Raw genomic sequence first — 21756 nt, forward strand, 5'->3', positions numbered from 1 at the left:
CATGCCATTAGGAAAAAAAGACATAGAAACTTTTTTCAAAAATAACAGTTACGATGTTTTTTATGTTTAGATTTCCCAGGAGATGAAGTTTGTCACATTAATGGGACAAAATGTCAAATTATATTAGTTTTATGTGTAATATCTCACAAAGAGGTGTGCGTCCAATGGAAAAGCAAGACAAAGCAAACGATAAATGTAATGACTCTAATGCATCTGCCCCCCTGTAATGCAAATCAGAGGGCTTTTTATGTTTCTGTTCATTCACTCCAATAAAACTGTCAAAGCACACTTGTAAAATAAAAGGTTCATGCAAATGTTCAAACTACCGCAGTCCATCTCTGAGAGCTGCAGTATCTGATCGCTATCTTCCTTGCAGGTGGATCTCTTCATGTATTTTGAGGTTACCAAGCGCCGTGAAGCTTTTACCGCACTGCCTGCAGCTGTACGGCTCCAGCCCGCTGTGGAACCGCTCGTGTCTGAGGCAGTTGTCCTGCCTCGAAAACATCTTACCGCAGATTTTGCAACTAAACGGCCTCTCCCCGGTGTGCACGCTTTGGTGCGTCCTCAGCCGGGTCTTCTGGGTGAAAGATTTCCCACACTCGAGGCACCTGAAGCGTTTGGAGGGTTGGTGGGTGGCTACGTGTTTCTCCAATTGAAACAGGCACGAGAAACTCTTGTTGCACAAAGAGCAGACGTAGACTTTCTGATTAGGTCTGCACACCTTCATCACCCTTTTGGCTTTAAAGACATCTCTACTCTGGTTAGGAGCGTCAGCATTTGAACTTGCTGAGATTGCTGCGGCTGTTTCCACGTGAGGCAGAGGGAGTAACGGCTCAGCTCGCAAGCAGTCACCCTGACTGCCTGCAGGGGGTGAAATACATCTGAACTCTTTAGTATGAACAGACTCTAAAGCGATGCCTCCCATACACGCGGGGTGCGTCTCTACCTCCGCTCTCACTGGCGCGCCTGCAGTTTCCTCTGTGGTAGACAGTAAAGAATTATAGGAACTTTCTGTGTTGCTCTGAGGAGAATACTGATCAGCGTCAGAGGGGAGGATCTGCATGTGCTGCTGCAACGCCACAGGGTTACTCTCAAACATGCTACAAGCAGGCCACATCAAGTCATCCTGCTCTGCCTTGAAGCAAACACCTGTTCTCGCCGTGTTGTCTTCTGTTTCGATGTTAGCAGGTTCATCCTCTGGCTCGTGCTTCACCACTGGCCAGATGTTTTGGCTCTCTTCTGTCACATTTTGGGCAGTTTTTGGTTGAAGAGACACTGCAACCATGTCCTGAGCTTCCTTTTTGTCTGCATTTAAAAGGATGACAACCGTGTTAACACTCGATTTCAATTCTCAACCAACAAATGCAAGTCAACAGAGCATCTAACCAGTTTCACCAGTAGAAGTGTTTTAGTGCTGCTGTTTACTGGAAACGGTTAGACATGTCAGCCACAAAAGGATGCTTCCTGATAAACTCAGGTTTTACAAAGTTTAGAAAGTCCCTGATATACTGCAATAAACTGTTTTTATCTTCATAAGTTCTTGAGTTTTATCTGACTGATATATTGCTAAAAAAGATTCAGTCAGTTTAATCTGAAAATGAAATGAATGTCAAAGAAAATGAATTTCTTTGATTCATCGAATTGGACCAAGACATAATAAAAAAATATCCCAGCAGTTAGAAAGACAGTGTACAGAAATTTATATTTAACTATCTTTATAAATGAACTACAAAGACTAAAATAAATTGTTGGTAAAGGATTCAGGCACCTATAACCTATACTTGTATATACAAATTTCGGTTGTTTATGTTTATAGGACCACCCTGTGTCTTCCTTTTATATTTTATTTTCCCTTGCTGTGAGAGCTCTGTAACACCGAAATTTCCCATCGGTGGGATAATAAAGATTTATTCTATTCTATTCTATTCTATTCTAATGCACTCTTGAGCCTTAACCTCACATCAGATGACCTCAGTGGGTCAGACGATAGGGTTAGGCAAGGTCTCAACGTGGTTTCACCTAAAACATCTGGAGGTAATGACCTTGGCTCATGTCATGAGGAAGTGAAGAAGCCCCTTGGATGAGGGGTGAAAGGTCTAAATGAAACAAAAAGAAATGGAATGTGGGGCCTCCCTGCTGCTGCATTGGTGGTTCTTTGTGTCCGGGGATGGGCGTCCAGGTACGCACTGGCTCACTCCTGGTGGCTGCTTGTCGGGGCCTGGAGCCTGGGGCTCGCTCGGCCTCTGGGCTTGGGGCTCGGTCACTCTGGCACAGCTGGCTGCCGGCGGAGCTCACGGGCACGTCACTGCAACCCCCCCTGGCTTCTGCTCCGCAGCTGCTGAGTGACCCCTCATCTGGGGCTCTCCTCAGCTCTTTCCGGGAGAGTGGCACGGCTGCCCCTCTGTTGGTCTTCCTTAGTCTCTTGTGCTCTGAGGGCCTCTGGATGTCTGGAGCCTGAATCTCCTCCATACCTGCTTCATGCCCTGGAGGCTATGGCCCCCCACACCCTCTAGCAGGGACCTTTAAAAGGGACCTTTTAAAACAAGTGCGTTCATGCTCACAGGTGTACACACGGGTGTTCACACACACACAAACTACACCCTTTTTGGCTCCTACCTCAAAGCACACTGTGTGCTGTCGATCCTACGTGCTGCACAATAATGTTTAATATTTAGTATTTACTGTTATATTCACATAGATCATCGTGATGTTGTTTATTCTATTGCTCTCTTTTTTTGCTTGTTTTCTCTATTTTTCTTTCTCAACAGGTGATCCAGGTCATTGATATATGTATTTTTTGTCTGTTTGTTTTGTTGGTTTTTGTTTTTTGCCCTTTATCACAGTTTCTCTTCCCCACTGTTTTTCTTTCCCTACCTCTCTTTCTCCCCTTTCATTTCCCCAGTGACATCTGTCCCATGTGTAGCAAGTGAAAATAAAATAAAATTAACACTAAAAACAAAGTGAATCAAATAGACCAATACGGCAGGGCCGGGATGGTCCATTTGGTAAAGTAAATCCTTTGGACAACTTTCTTGGCCTTTAGACAATAATTCTGATCTCAAAAGAACCAAACGGGACAGGCGCAAAAAAAAAAGTCCAGTAGCTTTCTCCTTAGACTGTTACTGCTTGACATAAGCAGGGCATCCTCCATCTGTGCTTTTAAGTCTGGACTTTAACTTCCCTTTACTCTTTCCATTTGAAATGGATTTTCAAATGAGGAGTGGAATCACCATTTTAAATGTTATTAGTAAATCGTGGGTTTTTGAAACCATTTACTTATTTCTATTTTTTCATATTGAGTTTAAAAAAAAGATTTTGAAAATTAGTTTTTTAATTTGGAATTCGAAAATAGTTTTTGAAATGAGGTTTTTATTGAGAGTTTAATTCTTTTTTTGTGAAATTCATATAAGTATTTATTGATGGATTACTAATTAATTTTGAAAACTAGATTTTAAAATAGTGTTTTTATTTAAAATAAACTACTGAAGTAATGTATTATTTAATAATGTTTGAATAAATACAATTATTTCAAAAATGAATTTACAAATGCAGAATTCATTATTTAAGCACAGAATTCTTTGTTTTGATGCGTGTGGCTCTTGTGGTCCTCCATTAATCAAAGCAACGTTTCAGTGTGCTTTATGAATACATTTCACTTACTAATGATTCATACTTCAGCCGAACCTAAACTTGAACCATCACAACATGACAGGGATGATCATTTATGTTCTAATGTGCAGTAAACCTTTTTATAAGCAAAGGAAGTTAAAATTTGAGATTTTTTTGAGTAAGGTTCGTTTAGTCGGTTCCAGATGTTGCCGTTTCTTACCCGTTCGGAGCACCAGTTCCTCGGCTGTAGTCTGCGTATGTTTGGCTTCTGTAGCTGTGCTTGCGGCAGCTTCTTGAGCTTTCTTGAGCTCAGCCTCTATCAGCTTCAAACTTGCTCGGAGCTCCTGATTCTCATCTTCCCTCCGACTCAGCTCCAGGCGCAGGACCAGACTCCCGTCTTCCACCAGCTTCGTGATTTCTGCCACCGCCGCCTTCGCCAAGACGTCCATGATGGCTGCGACCTGCGCAGGAAACGACGAGGGAAAAGACATCCTATGACCCGAAGATTAAACCTCAGCTATAAGCTGAACTACCAGCTGATGCATGTGGTGAGATCCAACTCCCCTGCTGTTATTTTGGTTCCCTTCCGGGAAAATGAAAAGGCGGATATGATGTAAAACCGACGGCTGTAAAACTTCTAATAAACATAATGATGATTATAAATCTCTCATAATAAACGGAGCAGTGTTCTCTAATGTGTCTTATATATATATGTATATATATGTGGATGTGTGTATATGTGGATGTGTGTGTATATATATATATATATATATATATATATATATATATATATATATATGTGTGTATATATGTATATACAGTATATATATATATACAGTATATATATATATATATATATATATATATATATATATATATATATATATATATATATATATATATATGTGTGTATATATATATATATATATATACATATATATATATATACATAGATAGATAGATAGATAGATAGATAGATGTATGTAGATGTATATATGTATGTATATATAAAGACACATTAGAGAACACTGCTCCGTTTATTATGAGGGATTTATAATCATTATGGCTCAGGTGGTGAGGTTGGTGGGCAGGGGTGGGGTGTGTGAGAACAGTGTTTGTTTGCAGTCCGAATGGCCCCGGGAAGAAGCTGTTTGTGTCTGGAGGTGTCGACCAGAGGGCAGTGGGCCAAACAGGTAGTGAGTGGGATTCAAGGGGTCACCTGTGAAGAGAGGCAGAGGGCAGCCAATGTTTTTTTTTGTTGTTGTTTTTTTTTTTTTGGGGGGGGGGGGTGTTAATTACCCTCTGCTCATCCTTCCTGTTGTCAGTTGTGGCCACTGCGTACCAAACACCCAGATAGTTGGAGTCCACGCTCTCCACTGAGGACCAGTAGAAGGCTAGCAGGAGCTTCTGGTTCAGGTTATTCTTCCTTACGACGCGGAGTTATTTCAGCCGCTGCTGGACCTTATTCTTTATCTTATGGTCGACGGAGATGTGAGTGCCCAGAAACCTAAAGATGGAGACAGAATCCAACCATTCTCCCTTTATAATAAGAGGGGAATGAACCTGTCTGTGCCTTATGAAGTCTATTATGAGTTCTTTTGTTTTAAAGACCGTCAGCTTCAGGTTACAGAAGCAAAACAGAATACATGTGTGTGAGTGAGAGGGAGGCAGGTAGAAAAAGGTGAATATGTAAGGAGAAAAGGTAGTGCAAGGTGGATAAATGCAAGGGGTCAACCATCAAAAGCAATGAACAGTGAAGTCGAGTTATTTTTCAAGTGATTTTTGAAGCTTGAAGAAGTTATTTTAATGTTTTTTTGTATTTTGTAAGCAAATACCAGAAGCATTTTTATAACGTAACAATAAAGGCTATTTATAACTTCAGCACCAACACTTTGTTTGCTCTGATAAAGTTTAAATAAAGAAGGATTGAAGAAGACACAGCATATTGAAAACATGTTTTATTCACACAATGCAAAACAACTTTGGATCTGTTGACATCATATTCCTGCTAAATGATATGATATAGTCAATGCATCTTTTTAAACACATTTGTATTTGGCATCAAACCTCTATTTTTATGTACACTTTTCTGTAACGAGAGAGAAAACTCGTTACTCGTGCAAACACCGAGTGTAACAGGGAGTGTATTCAATGCGAATATTTTTTACTTTTAGATTAGCAACCCAGACTCTAGCAGTTCATCCAGATGGTTTGTCACACTGGAGCAGCACTTCGGCACTTCAGTGTTTGTCATCTGTTTCAGTTTATTCCTCTTAATATCAGGATTCAAGATGCTGACCGCGTAAATCCAACCCCAGCATCTGATTCCCTTTATATCATCTCAGCGGTCTATTCTGTTCTGGTAAATGAACGGAGAACAAATCTTCCCTTGAACAATATTTATATTAGACAACTATTGGTTAAGACTGCACGTCGAGTTTATGCATTCTACAAAGAAACACAGAAACGGCTAAATCAGTTGCCTTACACAAGCAGGGCTGCTGTTGCTGTAATGTATAATGGAATAAATTCACCCCTCTATATAAGAAAATACAGCCTTTAACTCTGTGTGGGGAAAACTAGTTTGTACAATTCAAACCTCTACGTCACTTCCCCAGCGCGTCTGCCTCCGCCTCTCCTTCTCTCACCCTCTCTTTCTCTCTCCTCATGGTTGCAATGGCCACAGCCTCATCAAAGCACATGCTGAGGGGACTGTTTCTGACTTCGGCCCTGTCCCTCCTCCCCTCTCTCTCCCGGCTATCTCCCCTGAGCTTTGGACTCTCTTTCTTCTCAGAGCCCTCGTCGCTCTGGTCTCCGTCCTTGTCCTGCTCTCCTGGGACTCTCAGCGTGTTGTCTCTCCCTCTGTCGCCGTCTCTTCTCTCTCTTTGCTGCTGCTGCTGTCGGATGGTCAGGGCGGTGATTCTGCAGTGCTGCGGCTTCGGAGGCACCACCGGCACGGCTTTAACTTGGTAGATCTTCGGCTGTGAGGAGACCAGCGTGCTTCCGACACCCTCTAAGGGGCCGTCACTCTTCTCACTCTCTCTTCCCTCTTTCATATCAGAGCCCACCTCTTTAAATTGGTTATCTTCACTTGGCGCAGTTTCAAGTTGCTCATCGGCTGTCTGTTTACCATCGCTCTCATTCTCTGGCTGATCTGAAAACGCTTCTGCTGTGACATGTTCCTGAGAGTCTTCCTTGCTGGCCATCTTCTCATGAGTTTCTCTCTGGGTCTCATCTTCGTTAAACTCTTGTTGCATTTCTAAACTTGTTGGCGCTCCTTCAGCCGTCTCAACTGGTTCACCGTCTATTTCTATCATACCTTCCGTCTTCTTCGCCTCCTCTTTGTCGTCTTCCACCACTTCCTTTGATCCGTGCTCTTCGTCCTGTTCATCTTTTACCAAATGTTCTTGCCCAACATCACCCTCCCTCTCAGACTGCGCCTTTTCCTCATCTTCTATCACTTCAGATACAATGTCCTCAAGTTCTTCCCAAATGTCATTGTGTGTCCCACAGATTTGGGTATCCTGCTCATTGCTACTGTCGTGTTCTCTGTCAGCTTTTCCCTCTGAGGTTTCTTCCCTCATTCTCTCGTCACTTTCCTCTATTTTCAGTACAAACTGTTCACACATGTCCTCCATTTCATTGCATATCACACCATTCTCCCCCTCCTTATTGTCTCTCTCTGTTGTACCCCCTCCATTACAGCTTCTGGTATGATTTGTTGATTCAGTTTCTTTCTGGTTCATCATTTCCTGAGATGGACAATCGCTGTGAGCAATTTCAACTACTTCCTTCACCTCCTCAACGCTCGTGCCAGCCACAGTGCTGGATTCGTCAGCGTCCTCGGTGACTGGCAGTGGAAACTCTGTACAGCAGGTTGTTGAGGATATTTCACTTTCAGTATCTTTCATAATATCCAGATGTTCCTCTGTTTCTCTGCTGCAGATAGTTAAGAGACAAAAACAGTTTAGACGCGTACAATATAAGTGAGACTTTAAGACATATTAACGTTTGTTTATAGAATTTTTTGAGCTCTAATTTTGAGCTTCTTCTTTAATATTTCTTCCTGATTTAATTAAACTTGTAGCAGTTTGTTCTTGTAGCATTTCTCAAGCTGATGACACAAAGTTTAATGTATCAAAAGAGAATTCCCCTCAGTTTGTTATGATTTTCTAATGGAGGGACGGGAAGGACATGTGGTGCTATCTGCCACACTGTACTTTTAATCTTTTTCCACCAGGGAGTGCACACAGGTTTCAGGCATTAGCCTTCAAATCATCCAAGTAGTGGCCACTGTGACCACACAACTTAACTACAGGATACTGGAAAACAAATCACCACAGCAAAACAAGAGTGAAGTGATTATAGTGTCTTTTGAAAAGTGTGCAGTTCGGTTTCTTCTCCAAAATCAGCCACAAAAACATAACTGACATGTAAACCTTTTCAAGTTTATATGTTAAGCATGCTAGCACTATTTACATCTTTCTCATTCATGTGGAATAACGTTTCTCATAAGTAAGGTCAAATAGCCTGTTCACTCTCCATTCTATTTCTGTTTGGCCTTCTCAAACTCCTGAGGGAAATATCTGGGTCATTACAGTCTAAAGGTTTCACCGGCTGACTGTTGTCTGGGTATATTCAGATTATTAGGTTGCTGGACCCAGTTGCAGAGAAAGATGAAAACAATAAGGCGAGTTTAAAATCAAAATAACGAACTGAAAGATGCTCAAACATCATATGTCAGACAGGTGGTGCAGAACCTGGTCACATTCTAATTAAACATCAAGCATTTAAGCTACAATCACACACACTGTTGTGGTTTTCTGACTCACTGTTAGTGTAAAATAACAGATAAAATAGTTGTTGTTGTGCTTTTTCTGTCTGCCAGTCAGGAAAGATTAAGACAAAAATGCACATGCATGGTAACTATAATGATAAATACTAAAATCTGAGATTGTAATCAGTTGTCACCTTTGCACGTCGTTTTCCAGCTGGTCTCCTTCCTGATGAACTTTAGTTTCCTCTTGTTTTTCTATCATCTCCTTTTCATCCAGTCCATTTTTATCTTCTCTGTCGTTCACTTCTACCTGCTCCCGCTCTCCCGTAGTTGTTTCTGTACATGCCGAATGTTCAGTTTTCAGTGACTGGCAGTCTCTTTCTTCAGAGCTCTCTATGTAATGCACAGAAACGCTATCATGAGGGGAACTTTCCTCTCCATCAGTTTCAGGTTCCAACCCAGAGATTGTGTTCAAAAAGAAATCCGGTGGAAGGCTTTTAACGAACATGCTCTCGTCTTCCTCGCTACTGTACTCGTTATCACCAATGTCATCCCCCATAGCCTCGTCTTCAGATGAAGACTCATCCGGTCCGTGGACAGGCGAGGTCATGTAAGGCAGGCTGAGGGATTTTGTGTGTCGACTGTGCAAGTCGAGACTGAGCGGTCTGTGTGGGTTTGACTCGCTGGGACTTTGAGGGCCTGGACGCAGGCGTGACTGTGGCTCTGGAGGACAAGAAGAAGTCTGAACTTGAGCCATTGATTCATACTCATCGTCTGAGTGACAAGGAGGTTCAACAGAGAACTCCTGCACCTATTGGGGAAAAAAGAGGAACCACATTAAAAAGCTTTCACAAATACAGCGTAATACTGCTCCTGTGCAAATAACCATTTTCTTCTGCAAACCTCCAACTTCTTATGTGCTAAGAAAGATTTGCAACCATAAAAAACACACCTGATAAGAGACACTGCAGTCCATATGGTCCATTCCACTGCAGTCCATTTGGTCCAGGAATTCAAAGTTGTCTTGAATGTAGCCAAACATATTCTGGTTGTCGCCTGCCACCTCTGTTGAGTTGAGAACATCAGAAGCATTGAACTCTCCATTATCTTCATGCTGAGTGTCCTCTGGCTGAAGCTCGGACGTCTCACTAACTTTCATTTCTGTCAATGAAACAACGATCATGAGTTAATGAGTTTCACGACTGAGTAAAATTCATTTGTTGCACTGTACTTGCAATAGTTTAATTCTAAGACAGCTGCAGAAAAACAAAGAGAAAAAACTAATTTCTGGGGAAAATACAAGCGTAAGATTATTGGGCTTATTTTTTGACTGATTCTCAAAATGTGCTTGGAGGAAATAAATAAAAACAAAAATGCTCAAGTATTTTAAAAGACTATAGTCAAAGGTTGGGGCAAAAAAGACTTAGAGCAGTTGAATGGATGTCATCCTTCAGATTACCCTAATGTGGTAATTTGCACAAAACACATACAGAAGTCAGATTGGCAAGTATTTGGTATTCCTGTTAAAGGGCACCATCGAAAAAGTTGAAGGTCAAACGTTTGACCCGTTTATGAAACTTAGCAGAACTGTTTGTGGAATTTTATATAAAACCACATTAAAACTCAGGGTTACATTACAAAAAGTCAACAAAGAGAAAAATCGCTAGTCCCCCTGGGAGTGTTTCCTCGATAGGTGCACCGGAGGTCTTGACTATTTGTACCAAATTTTAAAGAAATCTTTGTAGTAGCAGCTAAGACGTTTAAGTTTGAACCAGAAAATCAATAACTGATGTGCAAAACAGTTATTATTTGCAGTCCTTGTAAGAAAAAGTGGTCATTGTAATAAAAAAGTTCAAATTACCCATATATTCATCATCTTCAACATTTTGTTCAGCATTTTTGGCATCACCTTTGTTATCTTCTTCTGAGTTGGACAGGAGGCTTTTGGCTCGTTGTCTCTTAGGTTCATCTCCTTTCTCTTCTGCTCCTTTTTCCGTTTTCTCCTCAGCACCACCTGCTGCCACCGAATCCTCTGTCGTCTCCACGTCTTCTGCACTGCTTTTCTCCTTTTCACTTTTCACTTCCTCCTCCTCCTTCTTGGTTTCTTCCACATTCCATTCCATTACTCTGCTTACCTTTTTCGCTGCCTTTTCTGCTCCCGCCTTGTCACCCCCGTTTTTGTCTCTACGTTGTATGATCCTGTCAGCTCCGCCCCCTTGAAGAACCCCTAAAGCCAGGTTAGAGGTGATATGTAGTGGCACAGTAACCATGGTGGGTCCTGTGATGTGCATGGCTGCTCTCCGACCAGCTTTAGTGGATATTCCTGGAGATCTGGACTGGACAGTATCATTGCCTGCTAATCCTAAACCTTCTGGATCAAGAGCTGTGTAGGTACCCTGTACGCCTGCACCACCACTTACTAGCCCTGTTCCCCTGCGGTAGGTCACAGCATATTCACTGGCACCTAATCCACCTGAAGATACTGGGAGCTCAGAGACAGCCTGAGGGGTGGTAGTGACAAGGGGAGACATGCTGGTGGAAGGAGGGCGCTGGCCAGGACGCCTGGTACCTAAAAATATAATGACAAATAAGTTTAGCCTAAGTGAAAGGTAAAGTTGAGTCTAAATTTTGATATTATCTGCAAACAATAATTTGAATCAACAATGAATCCTCCAAGATTGACAGAATCAAGTTTATGCATGATTATCCATGTTGAAACACCCGACTGTGCACCTTGGGCACTGACTTGATCTCAACTAATTTCACTGGGCTGGACTGAACCATGACCTCTTGACTGTATTTGTGCTTTTGGTGCTTTTTGGAGTATTTTGAGCTTATCTAATGATGTGGCTTTCTTTTTGCTTACTTGTATTTTTAAAAAAACCCACAAAAGGTCTGTGCTCCAGGTTTGACAAGTGAAAATCTAGTAAAGTATACTTTTCACCAGTGTGGCAAAATATTCTCACAGCAGTTTGTAAAATAATCGTGTTTTTCCTGTTCACAAATATCCCATTTCTATGTTCACATACTTATTCATTCTATTTGTATTTATATTAGAGGGGAGGTCTTGATGTGTTACATTTCTACCTTCTGTTTTTCAAACATGAGTTTGTGTATGTCTGATACCAACTTCATTCATGTATTTTCTGTTGTGTTTTCATTTACTCCAAACGATCTTATATGTAGGGATTTTTTCCAGGTACACAAAATCATTTCTCTTGTTTAAGTGGAGAAAAAGTCCACATTTGGAGACTTAGGGATTGGAGGTGCCAATGGGTATTTTAGGACATTTATTTTAACTGCTCTATTAAGAGTTTGTTAGAGATTTGTTAGTTCCACATGGTGTACGGTAGGTTAAATATTAACAACAGCAGTGACTCCAGACATGCTCATAAAAGTATGGCACAAGTTTGACTATCGCATGGACAAATGGCCTGCTCAAAGTGGAGCACTTTTGAACACTGTAAATTTTCAGAATCAGAATCACGTTTTTTGCAAAGCTTTTACACAAACGGGGAATTTGTCTTGGTGTCATTGATACAGAAACAGAATATGTAGTATTTACAGTATATATAATCTATATTTCTCTATATAAATACACTAAATAAGAATATATACTAAATGCCTACAGATGTTAGAATATAAATTAAAAATTAAATGAAGGTTATGGGTGGGGAGGCAAAATGTAGGTAGAACATGATGTGCAAAGCGCTGTTTTGTATGTAAAACCTTAATAATATTTTAAGATTTACCGCAAGTTTCTACGTCCATTACTTTAAAAAACATAGCCTCTCCAAACTGAATGATTCATTTTGATACACTCTGTACATTAGCTTCAAATTTACGCTAGCTCTCATGGGAAAAAACGAATCAGCTGGTGTCTATAAACGTTAATGGATTTTACATTTTGTCACGAGACTGGGTTAAATTCTAGCATTTTACTTTGTGCTACTTAAGATTAATTTGCATGTGTCACTCTTTGCATTGCACTGATGCAGTCTATAAATGTTTCTAGCTAGCCATTCTTGCTAGTGGTTGTAGTTAAACCGCTAGTAAATGTGGTCACTTCTTACTTCAAAATATGACTTGTAGTCACTGCTGGTAAAGTACTCTGAGACATCAGTAAGACTAGAAAAATTAAAAGCACTATATAAATACCAGCACAGTCCAAAAACTGCAATGGGGATGGCTTAATTGCTTCAAAGCGGGACTTTACGAAATGGCATGTAAAAGTGCTTTTTTCTTCAAGACATTAGAAAACAAACTCCATTCAACTCTATTGTGTGGTGATGGTGGAAGAAGTTCCCAGTCAGCTGTTCACTATCACCAGATGCATTTAAATGAAATTTTATCTACTCGTTTTCTTCTTATACGTAAGCACTGTGAGTTCACATTTTAACAAACCTCAGAGTCTTACAGCTTAATCAAATCAAACAAATTAAATCAACATTTCAAATTCTTTATAGAAGAGTTTATATCTAAATAAATATGAAATTCACTTACTTCTTAACATTTTTACTGCATTTAATTATTTTTCTAAGTAACAAATTCATCATTTTAATGTTTCAGAAGACGATACCTTCATTTGGATAGGATGGGGAGCTGAGGGAGTCCATGCTTCTTGCAGGTCTCAGAGCAGGCCTTTCTTTCTCTGGAGCTGAAAAAATATAAAAATTATTTCTAAGATAAGTGAGATAATATATAGAGAGAAGCTGTTGGAACTGATCTATGGGAGACTTAAAACTGATGTCCAAAACAGCAGCCAGCAGCAACAGTTTTCTAAAAGTACATTAATAAAATGTGCCAAAATACAAACAAATTATATTTACATTTTTAAATATTAATATTTAAAAATATGTGAGTTTGAATGTCATTTTAAATGTTGCTATTTCCTAAAAGTGAGAAGAAATTAGAAAACAAACCAAAGAGAATAAAGTTGTCAACACGCAAACCTGTTTATGGAAAAGGAGAAATTAACTTAGTAGGAATAAATGATGTGACTCATTTCTATGTGAAGGTTTTGTACCTTTGGTTGAAGGTTTGTGTTTTCGCCGTGGATCCGGGAATCGTCCTCCAATGTTAAAGATGGACATCCACTTCCTGCCTTTAAGGGATCCTTTCCTCCTGAGGCGAGCAAGACACGCACATTTGCAAGAAGTTTATATGAAAAGAAATGTTATTTTCTAACATACAAGCATCACTTGTTCATTCACCTGATACTCTAAAAAGTGTAAGCGACTAAGATTTTGTGTATAACGGACAGTAATGGTGACCCAGATAAAGAAATGGTTTACTCACTTGTCTGTGCCTTCAATGATGGCATGGTAAGGTCTTATGGGAAGTGGACCATCTCCTGGACTGATGTTCCCATAGCTACAAGCTGGGGTGGGAACAGGCCGGAATAAACATTCCTCCGTGTTGGGGAATGCTGATGGGGATGGGAGGGACTTCCTTCTCTCGTTTGATATGTCTGAAGAGGTCAGAGGAAAGATTTTAAGCTGTGGTACATAAGTTTATCGCCTTTCTCTGCACGTGAGTGTCTGTGGATGCACATCTGTGTTCTGACCTGCATCGGGAAACAGCTGAGGGACGTGTGTGAGAATGAACTCCACCACGATGGACTGGACCCTGACCTCCATGAAGGCCGCAGTGCCATTGAATCCTGTCGCTTCAATGTCTTTAGACCTTTTCATACAGATTGATAGATTGGTTTACTGATTGATTATCACAACTGCAAGACATGACTATGTGCTAAAGGAGAAGAAGGAATGGATGAAAACAACAGAAGAACAAAGTGAAGCAGAAAAGGAACAAGGAACAGGTAAGCAAAGGCAGCGGTGCACTATACAAGGTTATTGAATCGCATACAATATAAATTAAAATTACAGTAACTTTCAGCAGTTTATATATATAGTATTTTCCCTCAGAATGAAAGCAGGTAGTGTATCCCTCAGTTCACAAGAGCACATATCTGAGACACACTGATTTTTCATTAACACACCTGAGCAGGTTGGGGGCCCAGACAATGGCCAGGTTCCTGGAGTGCATGTTGGTTTCTGACGAATACGAGGCCATTCTGACAAGATGACGCATGAGAAACTCCAGAGTCCTGTAGGACACACATGATACATGATCAGCTTTTAAATCTGCAGCCTTGTTAGAAACAGTATTATTTTACACATCAACCACATAATAATCAGTATTATCATCTGTAAATGTGGGATTAATGGTGGTTTTCGTAAAGGAAATACTGTTATTGGTCAGTTCTTTACTTTTTAATTGGTAACTGTACTGGACTTTTGGACTGTGTGATCCAACTAAGTGAAGTATTTCAGCCATGTTGAACTGTAATGAGAGCCCAGGGTAGACCCAGGGCTTTCTTGGCTGGCTTTGGAATGCCTTGCATGCCCCTGGAGGACGAGGTGGTTAGGGAGAGAAGAGTGTCGGCATCTGTGCTTATGTTTCTACCCCACGATAATAGATGGATGATGGCGGACCAAAACCGTGCAGTTAGGTTCTGGTCTGCCAGTTCAGCCCATTTATATGTAATTAAGCAGCTTCACGGGGTCCAGTGTTATTATCTGTAAATGTACAGTTTTGTAATATTTTCCTACATGTCTTCCTTGTGGCAGTGAACTAAAATCTACATATAGAAGAATTTACTAAAGCCTACTAATCTCTGGTGAAGTAATAAAATTGAGCTGATCTGTTGTGATAGTTACTGGAGAGAAATAAAAGGAGATGCCCTCTGCTTGTGTGCAGAAATACAGGTTATTATATAGTAAAAGTGGCTGTCATTGGGATGCAGAGGGTTGTACCTGTAATGAGGTGCTGGTAGCTCTTTCAGGACATCACCGATCTTTACTAGCCTCTCCTCCTCTAGCTGGATGGCCACAGCTTCCTGTTAGGATATGTGTTATTTTCTGTTTTCATGCCTGTAGACCAGTCAAGGATTTTATTTTGTTTTTTTCGCATGTCTGAGATACTCACAGCAAATTTGTCATACAGCTGATATGTGAGCAGAGGGTTGGGCAGCTCTCTGAAATAAGCTTTACACAAAGAGCTGACACAGTGGATGTCCTGCAGGTACAAATCCTTGTTCAGTTCAGGATTTCCATCACTCTCAAACTCACCCCTGTTTTGAATGATAATAACATAATCGAATATCCATTAAAATATATGTGGATTATATTGTTTATTTACAGGTAAAGGTTGACCACACACAGACATTTTACCTGAGTTTCTGGATATTGGATGACACTCCAGACAACCTGTAGATCCCATCAACAATCCCATGATGCTCCACAAACTCACTGCAGCATCGCAGCACCAGTGGAACTGTGAAAGAAGACTCAAATGAATAACCTGGATATTGGCCTAATAAAAGCATGGAACATGTTCAATCTGTCATCTTTAGATACAAATATTTAGATGAAACTTTATTAATCCCTCGGGTTGCTTCCTAAGGGAAATTCTGGAAATTCGGTACATATACAGTCAATAAGTCTATCAAATCTATAATTTTATAACTAAAGCATACTGATGACTTTTGACTATGAAAATTTGCCCGGTTTCAATTGGTCCACGGATCTTATTGATAATGATCCTCTGACATCTAGAGGTTCATGCAGAGCATCAGGCATATGACTCAAAGACTCCTCGATCAAAACCTATGAAAGACTGTTGTAATGAATATAATTTCCAGGGTTAAAAACCTTTTTAAAAACTTATTTTAGGGTCAAAGTCACCACACCATTTATACTATATATATAAAACTTATATTGTGGTAGTTGAACAGGTTATTTTTAAGTACATTTCTGTAATACTGAGATTTGACAAATACAAACATGAAACTGATTTCAGCCACAGCTTTGTTGTTGTTTTGTCTTTGCTTATTGATAGTGAGAAAAATTAGCATACCAAACTATGACTGTGAACACAGCAAATATTCTGTCTGCTTAAAATAGTTATGTTTCCTTTGTCATTGTTGACATGTGGGCATTTAGCTTGAAGCACAGAAGTGCCAAAGACTACATGGATCCCTGAGAGGAATATTTCTGTTCTAAGGGTCACGGTTAAGTTGGCCAGGTGCACAGCAGATACCTTCCTCGTCCTTTCATCCCATTTATTGACATTATGTCCGATATTTTTTTGTTTATTTCATGTAAGTGGAAACATTACTGACAAGAAATGTGTTGCATCCCTGCTAAAATCTTAAAATACCAGAAAATAAAACAGAAGCTGAAGTGCAAAAATCATTGTTTCTCCAGTTATAGTACCACAAAAAAGTGTTTGCCCCCATCTGATTTCTTAGTTTGTTGCATATTTGTCACAGTTATATTTTATATGTTTCAGATTATCTAACATATTCTAATATTAGACAAAGACAACCTGAATAAATACAAAATGCAGCTTTTAAATTGTAATTTCATTGTTCAATTGTCCCCTAAGCCTCATAATTGGCTTTGCCACCCTTGGCAACAACAACTGCAATGAACATTTGTGATCACTGCAATGAGTTTTTCCACTTTGCTCTGGAGGAATTTTGGCTCACTCATGTTTGCAGGATGAATTAATAAAGCCACACTGGAGGGTTTTCAAGCATGAATGGCCAGTTTAAGGTCATGCTAAAGAATATTTCACTATGACACTCCAACACCATTATTTTGGAGTTTTTTAAACCAATCAGAGGTGGACTTGCTGGTGTTTTGGATCACTGTCCTTCTTTTCAGCTCAACTCTGTTTGAGGTTTAGGGCATGAACTGTTGGCCAGACGTTCTCCTTGAGCATTTCTGGTAAAGAGATGGTTCCATCAGTTACAGAAAGTCGTGCTGAAGCAGCAAAGCAGCCCCAGACCATCACACTATGCCCACTTATGACTGCTGGTCTGATGTTCTTCCAAAAAAGTCAACCTTTGTCTCATCAGTGCCAGAATACTTTCCCAAAAGTCTTTACCTTTTTTTTTTTACTTACCCCCAAAGTAATTTGCCCTGCGATGTCCCACGCTTTGCCCACAATGAGTCAGTCGGGGTCACATTATAAAATGATTAAGACTTTTTCAAATGTTTGACTCAGCCTGGTGTGGTTTGACAAGCAAAGTCATAATCTGAACGTTGGCCTTCACGACTTGCCTATGCTTTTAAAAAAAGCATAGGCAAGCACTTTACTGCAGAGTGAGATGCTAAAGAGTTGAGAAACATGAGAAATATCCCATGAAATGTGCTTAATAGCAGGTTGCTTCAGTTTAGTAACACTTCTATGACATGTTTCATTTACATGGTATAAACGGTACTTCTGCTGATGTCTGACACCCATGTGTAAATGATTTATCTCTGCAGGATTGTGTTTAATGCAATGAAGAAAACTATGACAAGTGGAGAAAACAACAATAAGAGCAGGACATGTTTTCTAGTCAGGGTTGCTCACTTACCCTCTTGACCAGAGGTATTTAGATGCTCCAACAGATCACATCCAAACACCTTCTCTTTGTTGCCCCCTTTTCTTCGAACTCTCCTCATCTCTTCCTGTCTTCTCTTTTCACCTCACATTCAGACTGGTCCCCTCTACCCTGCTGGTGACGGTCAGGTTCACTGACTGTCTGTTCTGGATGCGTTGACCAAAATGGTTAAAGTGACGATGACTCTGATAAAACGTTGCACATTTCAGAGGTTTGACTGTGCTGCTGTTGCTTCTGTTTCCTTTGCTTCAGTGCATGTTGTTAGGTGCAGCTTGTTTCCTCTGTGAGCTGCGCTGCATTGGGGCTGTCACGTAAAATCGAGCGTTAGGACATACTTTGTTGTGTCTTCCTCCCTGCAAAAGCAGAAATGATAACGGTTTCGTTGTGGATATAGCAGTTTCACGTTTTAACAATGAACAATCTCACAGTTAAAATCAAACAAACTGCACTGAACGCTCGCCTTGCATATGACGCCTTCACTTCCCCCTGATGCACTCAATTTATTTTCGAATGAAAGGCCACACCCTTGCATCTGTACTTCTCGTATTCACTGAAAAGAGCCCCTGAACGTTTCGCTCCAATCATGCTATAAGGTTTCTCTGAGGTGGTGGACCAACTTAAGCTTCTAATCTCCGCTCCTGCCTGAGGACTATGCTCACTACAGAGCCCGGTCTGTCCTCCCTGCCCTCATGTCAGGGCCATCGCGGCCCTGTTCTCATTTCAGCGGAAGTCGAGCACTGAACATATAGATTCACAGAGACGTTCAAACTCTCTCCCCACTCTCTCCATCTTCCTGACACCTGCCGCTACTCTCCTATCATCCACCACCCTCCCAATCGGTCCACGTTTTTGGAAAGACTTTAAATGTGAGGAAACAAACAAATTAAAAAGCGAACACAAGTGTTCCTACCTTCACTCTGCATCGGCACACAAGTAGCAGCATAAAACGATGACGCAACAAACCACTAAACTTCCCCTGTTTAACTTCCTGAGTGTCTCTCCTTCTCTTGTGCTTTCTCTCTGTATTTGGCCCTCTGTTTCTCCGCCTCTGCTGAGTAGGGAAATCAGTTCATAGTATCTGTACAGTTCATCTATTTCCCTCACATGCGCTGCATTTGTCTCTCTGTGGGCCGACCTCCATCACCCTGACTGAAATAAGTAGATCTGAACGTACCTTAAAGATGAGGGATGAAATCTGATTACATTTTCTTCCATTTTAACAGTTTTACATCATTGCTACATATAAATATAAATATAAATATAAATATAAGTACCAGCAAAGTATCACATAGGGGCTCAAGAATTATCACCGGAGTTCCACACAGCTGTCATACAAAGATTCAGTATGTCAGTGAAATCATAAGATAAACTAAAGCTAGTCACACTGTGCCAATGAAGGAGAAGACAAACACATGAGCAAGAAAAGTAGTTCAGAAATGGTAAATGGCCTGTATTTATATAGCGCTTTACTAGTCCCTAAGGACCCCAAAGCGCTTTACATATCCAGTCATCCACCCATTCACACACACATTCACACACACATTCACACACTGGTGATGGCAGCTACATTGTAGCCACAGCCACCCTGGGGCGCACTGACAGAGGCGAGGCTGCCAGACACTGGCGCCACCGGGCCCTCTGACCACCACCAGTAGGCAACGGGTGAAGTGTCTTGCCCAAGAACACAACGACCGAGACTGTCCAAGCTGGGGCTCAAACCGGCAACCTTCCGATTACAAGGCGAACTCCCAACTCTTGAGCCACAAAGAACACGAATGCACCACAAAGTAACAAAAGAGTCACAAAGCACTGCAGAGAAACATAAAAAGTCTAGTTGTTTGTGTGTGTGTGTGTGTGTGTGTGTGTGTGTGTGTGTGTGTGTGTGTGTGTGTGTGTCTACATTACACACTGTGTTGATGCTATTCTTGCAGTATCCTGTTATTTGAAATAAAGCCCTCAAAACTTTATGTTTATGATGAGTTTCTGTGGACCTGCTGGGCTTTTTCCCTTTTACAGTTCATCACAGATGGTTTCTACTGTAAAAGGTTTAGTTGTAAGAATCCCTGTTAAAGCAGATAAGTGTGGAATACTTATCACACCTGATTGTTCTCCGACTGTTTTTCTCTATAGATGGTTTACCTTCCTTTACTTATTTGCATCTCTGAGCTACAGTTTTGTAACTTCCTGTATTTTAATATGCTCCATTGCTTCTTCAGCTGTTATCGTGCAATTTTCTTGTTGTATCATCTCTAACAAATTGGCACAACATAGTCACCACTTATAATTCACTCTTAGGTCATAAGTAATGGGTTTTATATCAGTGCTTTATGCAGTGTTTTAACAATAACCTTAAATTTGCCAGGTTGTGCACTTGATTAATATTGCACATGTAATTGTTGGAAAATCTTTTAGTTAGTAAGGTTTTGTATTTGCCAGTAGGTTATTGAGCCAGTACTCTGCAAGGCATTCCCAAAATTTATGAAGGCTGTAACTAAGAAATTACAAAGTGGTGGAGTACAAGAAGGACCTGGATTCACCCATCAGAGCTGGGACAGGCTCCAACCCCACTGCCACCCTGAACTTGATAACCAGAAGAAAATGGATGGATTGTTATTTCTTGCAACTTGGTCATTTTTATGGATGCCCACCTGTGTGTGTGTGTGTGTGTGTGTGGGGGGGGGGGGGGGGGGGGGGGGGTTAGTGTATATTTGCTGGTTTAGCCTCAGTTTAAGACTGTGTGTTTTATTTAAAAAAACAATCTATTAATATTATCTAAATTTGATTTCTTATGTTTCTTTTCTTCTTGCCTCCTCAAGATTTTGTCTTCGTCGTGGAATTCCCCATTTAGTTATTTTCTGTTTTGTTTTGTTTTCTTAGTCATTAGTTAAACTTGTTTTGTTTTTGTTCTAATTAGTTTCAGTTGCATCTTGTTTACCCTGGTGTTTCTATTATACCTACTCATGTGGGTTTACATAACCCCTCCTTTGTCTCTGTTAGCCTGCCTTTGTGTGTTCCTGCATCATTCACGCCATGATAGTTTTTATTTATTTATTTATTTTTACCTTAATTGCATAACTTTTTTCAGAATAATTTTATGTGATGATTAGACTATAGAGAAAAACCAGCATACAGGACAAATTAAAGGAAAAACAAGGAAAAGTGTGTTAGTAAGGTGCTGGGCCCCCGCATGCCCACTGATTGACTGTACAAGTCTCATGAACTCTACTGGACAATCACCATTCTTCCAAAAGATAGTATATAAAGACCAGTATAATCCTCACCATCCTATAAGAGTTGATTACAGGGTGAAGCCGATCACTCATAACAACTTAATGCTTATTTGCAGTGAGCTGTTTCATCTAAGGTGGAGTGTCTCGAAGTTTGGACGAAAACTTAGGGATAAAACCTGGACAGAGAGTGGTTTATATTAGTAACTGTAACCCAGTGTTAATGATGTTTTTCTTTCTCTCTTTTTTTGTTATCATAATTTTTTCACTGCTTAAATTGTCTGTTACATTTCTTATGGCTTTCTTTCTTTCTTTCTTTTCAGATGTGTTCATAAATGCTACAGGAAGGTTAAGTCTCTTCTTAGAATAATAGTATTGAAACAGCAGAAAAATGCTCCTTTGGCCATATCAGCCATGCTACGCACACTGAAACTACAGAGAAAGGAGGAGCTTCTTTCCTTGTGGCTTTTGCGGCCCAATCACTTTAATCTTTGCACAAAATGGGCATGACAACCTAAACCATGCCTAAAAACGAACCCTCCAAAATGTAAAAGTCATATTACACATGTAATATGTCAGACATCTGTATCTCGCAAAAAAGTCAGTTGTTGTACGTACAGTTAGGTCCATATCTGGCTGTTTATAAAGGTAGTAGCTAGGTTACAGCATATTGTAATTGGAGTTAC

The 21756-nt window shown here is 40.4% G+C and overlaps 2 protein-coding genes across 3 annotated transcripts; both read right to left on the reverse strand.

The window, feature by feature from the left end:
• Positions 1-350: 350 nt before the first annotated feature.
• LOC146613056 (uncharacterized) lies at positions 351-4118 on the reverse strand. The gene is made up of 2 exons (XM_085377308.1): positions 3830-4118; positions 351-1305 (listed from the first exon to the last, which is right to left on the reverse strand). Exons 1-2 carry the CDS (start codon positions 4098-4100, stop codon positions 362-364), a joined length of 1215 nt encoding a protein of 404 aa, XP_085233434.1. The 5' UTR covers positions 4101-4118; the 3' UTR covers positions 351-361.
• Positions 4119-6215: 2097 nt separating this feature from the next.
• Positions 6216-17948, reverse strand: arhgap30 (Rho GTPase activating protein 30). 2 transcript variants are annotated; one of them, XM_085378325.1, is made up of 14 exons: positions 17817-17948; positions 15622-15724; positions 15377-15521; positions 15205-15287; positions 14388-14495; positions 13953-14071; positions 13685-13856; positions 13413-13510; positions 12966-13043; positions 10248-10955; positions 9339-9547; positions 8581-9197; positions 7416-7548; positions 6216-7346 (listed from the first exon to the last, which is right to left on the reverse strand). In XM_085378325.1, the coding sequence occupies exons 1-14, from the start codon at positions 17902-17904 to the stop codon at positions 6216-6218; spliced, it is 3792 nt and encodes a 1263-aa protein (XP_085234451.1). In that variant the 5' UTR covers positions 17905-17948. The 2 variants fall into 2 exon arrangements, with proteins under 2 accessions (XP_085234451.1, XP_085234450.1); XM_085378324.1 differs by having other exon boundaries at positions 6216-7548.
• Positions 17949-21756: the final 3808 nt, after the last annotated feature.

This window comes from Diplotaxodon limnothrissa, linkage group LG18, assembly GCF_057381915.1.
Source record: "Diplotaxodon limnothrissa isolate DT_005_m linkage group LG18, D_limnothrissa_male_GT1.1, whole genome shotgun sequence".
Lineage (NCBI taxonomy): Eukaryota > Metazoa > Chordata > Actinopteri > Cichliformes > Cichlidae > Diplotaxodon > Diplotaxodon limnothrissa.

Excerpts from the sequence above, each read along its gene's own strand:
- LOC146613056 (XM_085377308.1), bottom strand. The coding sequence starts at position 4,100 with ATGTCTTTTCCCTCGTCGTTTCCTGCGCAGGTCGCAGCCATCATGGAC. Across the intron at positions 1,306-3,829 it reads GGAACTGGTGCTCCGAACGG|ACAAAAAGGAAGCTCAGGAC; the intron begins GTAAGAAACGGC and ends TTTTAAATGCAG.
- arhgap30 (XM_085378324.1), bottom strand. The coding sequence starts at position 17,904 with ATGAGGAGAGTTCGAAGAAAAGGGGGCAACAAAGAGAAGGTGTTTGGA. Across the intron at positions 13,044-13,412 it reads ACACAAACCTTCAACCAAAG|CTCCAGAGAAAGAAAGGCCT; the intron begins GTACAAAACCTT and ends ATATTTTTTCAG. Across the intron at positions 9,548-10,247 it reads TGAAGATGATGAATATATGG|AAATGAAAGTTAGTGAGACG; the intron begins GTAATTTGAACT and ends TTTCATTGACAG.